This window comes from Engraulis encrasicolus, chromosome 7 (assembly GCF_034702125.1).
Source record: "Engraulis encrasicolus isolate BLACKSEA-1 chromosome 7, IST_EnEncr_1.0, whole genome shotgun sequence".
Taxonomy (NCBI): domain Eukaryota; kingdom Metazoa; phylum Chordata; class Actinopteri; order Clupeiformes; family Engraulidae; genus Engraulis; species Engraulis encrasicolus.
In genome coordinates this window covers 14,888,085-14,894,084 of record NC_085863.1, presented here as the reverse complement: position 1 = coordinate 14,894,084, position 6,000 = coordinate 14,888,085, and the positions used below count along the sequence as shown (strand labels likewise).

The 6,000-nt window shown below is 41.2% G+C and overlaps 1 protein-coding gene across 2 annotated transcripts in view; it reads left to right on the top strand.

Moving 5' to 3' along the window:
* The window catches only part of alcama (activated leukocyte cell adhesion molecule a), a 97,035-nt gene extending 92,265 nt beyond the window's left edge, over positions 1–4,770 (top strand). For both annotated transcript variants that reach the window (XM_063202940.1, XM_063202939.1), the window contains 3 exons: positions 1,340–1,451; positions 2,603–2,716; positions 4,212–4,770. In XM_063202940.1, the coding sequence (XP_063059010.1) occupies positions 1,340–1,451; positions 2,603–2,693 (203 nt within the window). In that variant the 3' untranslated portion in view covers positions 2,694–2,716; positions 4,212–4,770. The remainder of the gene's footprint in view (positions 1–1,339; positions 1,452–2,602; positions 2,717–4,211) is intronic.
* The last annotated feature ends 1,230 nt before the right edge of the window (positions 4,771–6,000 follow it).

Here is a 6,000-nt window from a genome sequence, read left to right as displayed (position 1 = left end):
AATTCAGCCTGACCTGTGTGTTATGTTTGTTTCAGCTGTCTATTGTTAAAAGTGGTTAACAGAGGGAACTTAAAAATTGCTTTATGAATGGGTGATATTTTATTTTCTACAATTTCTACAACTTAACAATGTTGAAATGTATTTTATAATGTGGTTATGTTATGTTGTGTTTAACTAACATTCACTGTAGATCCAAGCAGCAGAATTTCTTATGGTTTTTAAGTGTGTGTGTTTACAGTATGTGCGTGTCTGTTTGTTTGCGCGCTCTTGCGTGCGTGCGTGCGTGCATGCATGCGTGTGTGTGTGTGTGTGAGTTCCAGTTCAAACACTCCCTACTGGAGTTTAGGGAGTTCAGTCTTGTGCTGAGTTGTCAAGTAGGCCAACATCATGAAAAGCCTTTCTTCTCTCAAACCTCCGTTTTCCCCTCTCCTTCTGTCTGTCATCTGTCAGCTATCGGCAACCTAGTCTTACTTGATGAAGTATTTATGTCCTTCTGCATTGAAAGTCCGAGTGCCACAGGGTTTTCACAAGTGGAGACTATGGCTGGCAGCCCATGCTGTGTTTGTGAAGTGTTCTCTCTGCCTATAGTTATGTCTCAATTTCAGCGTGATTCCTTTTGTTTACATTTTAGATGTCTTGCTCCAGAGTAAACAGTGTACACTTCTTTATATTGTTGTAATACATTTTTCAGCCTTAAAGACCCAGTGAAGATGACAATGAAAAATGTTTGGAAGCATGAAATATATCAGACAACTGTGTCTAGTCTACTAAGATGCAGATAACCCCTAAAGTCAGCTTCACTTCTTTTGGCAACACAAGGCTAAACACATTCGTATGGGAGGCATTTGTAATGTTTCATTACTATACTACACAGGCTTCATGTGTCCACAAAGTACAGTATGGTGTACTGTGTCCATCAAATACCACAGTATATTTCCAAAACTAAAAGCCTGAATTCTTTGCTCTAAATGGTCAAGACGATGAGTAACACTGACACACTGTTCTTTGAGATGGATGGTTAAGACATAATTAACATTGAAAAACATTTCAATTATCTACAACAAAATGATGCAAGATATTCTGCACATCGCAGCATTTTGTCTGAAATCTACAGCATCTTTATCCCTGTAAATGCTATGAAGTCTTCACTTGGTCTTTAAGTAGTACTGTATACTGTAGCACTTCTTTCTTGTAGCTGCATGTTCAGCCTATTGGGTCAATTGTCCAACCAGTGCTTCCTTCCTTCCCCTCTGTGTGTATGTGTGTGTGTGTGTGTGTGTGTGTGTGTGTGTGTGTGTGCGTGTGTGTGTGCGTGTGTGTGTGTGTGTGTGTGTTGTAGAGCGCTCCAGTGGTAACGACCAGGCCAAACTCATAGTGGGCATCGTAGTGGGCCTCATTCTGGCGGCGGCCATCGTTGGACTCATCTACTGGCTCTACATGAAGAACTCCAGGTCAGACTGTTGTACTGATTGATACTTTTTATCTGTTTGTCATCATGTAAAAAAAGCCTTCCTTCTAGTTCAGATTAGGGCGGCAGATGACAAATGTATTTAAAACTTAGGTTACTCCGTCTTCATCAGAGGGAGGGAAGCTATACCGTCAAAACATGTCAGGTAAAAGACTTTTATATGTCTGAAGTATAAGAGAGACATGTCATAGACATTATGAATGTTATACATCTCTTAGACAATGTATTTAATTTAGCAATGGTCAGTCCACGGATCACCATCTTGCATATCAGGAAATATCAGCACAGTGCAATAATATTCAGGAAAAAAAGTTTTGTTTGTTTCAAATGTAAAGCAGAAATGTTGAATAAATAGTCATAACTGGATGTAAACTAGATGAATGAATGTAACCAACAATGAGCCATACAAATTTGAATTTTCACATCAGATCCACTTCTCCTGGCTCTTTGTTGTTCACATACGTATTTGAATGAGCATTGAGGAGAGTTAAGACGTCCCTTAGAAGATGACAGATCAAAAAGACTTCAGAAACTCTTAAAAAGAGTTCAAAACGTTTCTTCTGATAAAGACCATGACCACTGTTATCAGTTTGGTCTAGACAGCACAACTGATAAAAGTCCAAGCAAAACAATTTGCATTTTATTTTTCTTAATGCCTTCGTCTTGTGCTCTACGGTATGTATGGATTATTTTCACTCGTGTTGTGCTGATACTCATTTCCAGTTGCTTTCATCAGCATCAGACATTACACTCTTTCGTTGTAGTGTGTTTCTACAGCGCAGTGACAGATTTTCATTGAGTCTTACCAATGGGGTTAGGCCTATTGTGGAAGCCACATATTTTAACATCAACCGTAACATAGGCATTATCACAATCATAAAGATCAAAATCACATCCTGTACAATCATGTAAAAATGGGCCAAATATAATAATCTGGTAGAGCCCATTTATCATTTACGTTTTTGTCTAGCCTTGTTGTGTCTTTGCATAGCCTATTTATTAAACAAGTATGATACAGTCCGTATGTACACGTTAGAATGAGCATTTAAACAAAAACAAATCATATTACTACAGTCATAATAACAGTACATGTGCTGCACCATATTAATTGACTGTGTGTGTATCCTGTTAAAGGCAAGGCAGCTGGAAAACCAGAGAGAAGGAGATGGGCACCTCTGAGGAAGAGAAGAAACTGGAAGAGAACAACCACAAAGCCGACGTGTAGAGCTGCCACGCACACATAGGAAGGTAATGCCAAGAGCATGTGTAGAGCTGCCACGCACACATAGGAAGGTAATGGCAGACGTGTATAGTAGCTGCCACGCGCACATAGGAAGTAGGGGTGTAAATCACAGCCTTCATGACGATACGATACGGTATCAATTTCTTAAATCAGGGATTCGATTTTTTTTTCGATACTTAAGAATTCCCCACGATATGATGCGATTCGGTTCGATTCTATTTTTTTTCCAATTGCTTTTCTACTACTATTGTGTTATGGAGCTAGGGCATTGCACAGGGGCCAGCGATTCGATTCTTTTCGATTCTTAAGAATGCCCCACGATACGATGCGATACTTCCAATACATCTTGATTTTATTTACATCCCTAATAGGAAGGTAATGAAAGACGTATGTAGAGCTGCCACGCACACATAGGAAGGTAATGTCAGACGTATGTAGAGCTGCCACGCACACATAGGAAGTAGGGGTGTGCAAAATAATCGTCATATCGATGCATCGCGATACTTACTCTCACGATACAATGCATCGATTCATGACAAGGTATCGTGATACTTATTTTCTCAATATACTGCATGGATTCATGACAATTGATTATTTGATAACAATAAAATTCGTTTTGCCACGGGTTATTTTGTTCAGTAGAGAATAGGTAATATTTCTGTTGTGATGTAAGCTCTCTCCCAGATGATAGAATGCTTAAATAGAATGAACTGACTTAAGAAAGCTACACAGCAACTGACAAATAAGCTGTATTTTACACATTTACTGAAGTAAATATCGCAATGCATCACAGTAGTACATGAATCGCAATGCATCGTGATAGAATCGCATCGTGGCATGTGTATCGTGATGCGCATCGAATCGTGAACCCTTTGCCAATACCCACCCCTAATAGGAAGGTAATGCCAGACGTATGTAGAGCTGCCACGCACACATAGGAAGGTAATGCCAGACGTGTAGCTGCCACGCACACATAGGAAGGTAATGGCAGACGTATGTAGAGCTGCCACGCACACATAGGAAGGTAATGTCAGACGTATGTAGAGCTGCCACGCACACATAGGAAGGTAATGGCAGACGTGTATAGTAGCTGCCACGCGCACATAGGAAGGTAATGCCAGACGTATGTAGAGCTGCCACGCACACATAGGAAGGTAATGCCAGACGTGTAGCTGCCACGCACACATAGGAAGGTAATGCCAGACGTGTGTAGAGCTGCCACGCACACATAGGAAGGTAATGTAGCTCTGTAGTGTTTATTTTAGAAGGTGGGCTTTGCTTTTCTGTTTTTCAAAGTCTTCTACAATACTAACAATATGGCTATACATACACTTATTTAGTCCTGCTCTGGTTGCACCTGATTGTTAATTTAGAAGCGGAGTGCGTATCTCCTTTGTTTTATTATGGCTATACACTTTGACCTTACACCCCAGCCCCCCCACCCCCATTGGAACTGTAATTGCATTGAAAATAACTTCCTGTTTTTGTATTTCCCTGCAGGGATGGAGCAGTAGCAGGGCCTTGTCACACTGAAAATTGTCATAACGTCGCCATCTTGGAACGATGTCTGAAACGCCATCCCATCCCATCTCACCCACCCACCCCCCTCCCTCACCTCATCAGTCTAAGCATACGCAGCACGCCTCTCAGAAAACAAACGCTCCTTGTGCAGATGGACTCCACATTACAGCAACCATTCATCTATTCATCCAGACAGACAAATGCTAGATTGAACTTTAATTGAGCTTTGATTTGCGCCTCCTCACCTGCACTGAAGACTTGCTCCGTCTGGTTTCTCCCGTGCTCCTGGTGAGGGATCTCTCGTCATCATCATTATCATCATCACCACAATCATCATATAACCATCAGCCACAAGTAAGACTTGGATCAGCATCACCGATGTCCGGCTGGAGGATTCTGCACTTGCTTTCCTTCAGTAGAAAGTATTACGTTCCTGATACACGTTTGTTTTTATGTTTATCTTTTTAATTAACAGGCCTTTGTAAATAGCTGCAGCTCGCTCATGAAGTGTACTGGGGCCTATACTCAGAAGCTGGTTCAGGGGTAAACCAGGTTAAGTTAAGAGGTAAATCATCTAATAGAAGAGCCTGGAGGCCTCACTTTCTTAAGGCAAATAAGGACTCTATGCTCTTCTATTAGATGATTTAGCTCTTAACTTAACCTGGTTTACTCCTGAGCCAGCTTCTTAGTATAGGCCCCTGTACGTCACCGTGCTTGAGATTAGGAATGTTGCATCATCTGGGACTCTCCAAACCTGTTGGGGGTTGATGGAGGCCCTTATTTTGAAGAGGCAGGGGACAGAAGTAAAGAAATGGAAAGTGAAAGTCCTGCCATGTATTTATTGTACCTGGCTGTGCTACGGACAAAGCCAGTTCACTTATTGGCCACGTTCGCGACGGTGCATTTCTGCGCAGTCTGCACAGCGCGCATGCGCAATGCGAAATTACGATGCATTCTGGTTAGAAAAATGCATTGAAATGGTGGAGTGCGCATGTGCGTTGCGCAGACTTGTGCAGCAGTGCATCGTCACGAACGCGGCCCATTAGCTCATCTACCTAAGGATCAGCTGGTTACGGGGAAATTGGCTGGAGTAAATATGTGGCAGGACTTTTACTGTATGAATCCGGGATGTCCACTTCAGCTAATCTGTAAAGGTGGACAGGCCCACGAGACCTGAAGTCTTCACTGCTGTTACACTTACGTAGTTTCATTGTTACATTTCAAGATTTTTTGTTTTTTGTTTTGTTTTCTGGTTTTGGTCACACTTTATTTGGATAGTCCGTTAAATACTAGTTTTGTAGACTATCTAAAGATCCTCAGATTATTTTAGGAAATCATCTGTTGAAACCCTTGTGTTGGGTGAAGGGTATTGTTATAGCGGTCAAGTTTCATGGACATGAAACAGAATTTTAATAAGAATCCCTCTACAGTATGAAGCTTCCGTCAGTGGACTATCCAAACAAAGTACACAGCAATTCACAGCAGTACCCTCTCTCTTACTGTATGCCACTGAGACAGATAAAAATTAATCTGAAAAACTGGGCAGAAAATAAACATTCAGGCATTCTGTTTCACTTTTGCATAGGTACTGCTTTAACAAACTCCCTTTATTCTACTGCAAATGCCCAATCACACCCAGAACTATTACCACTACAATGTTAATTATTATTATTATGATGTGTTTATATGAATCCTTCCAACATTTATATGAGGCGGTGGTGTTTACACCTCAACTGTAACAACAACGATGGGGCTTCATCAATAGAAT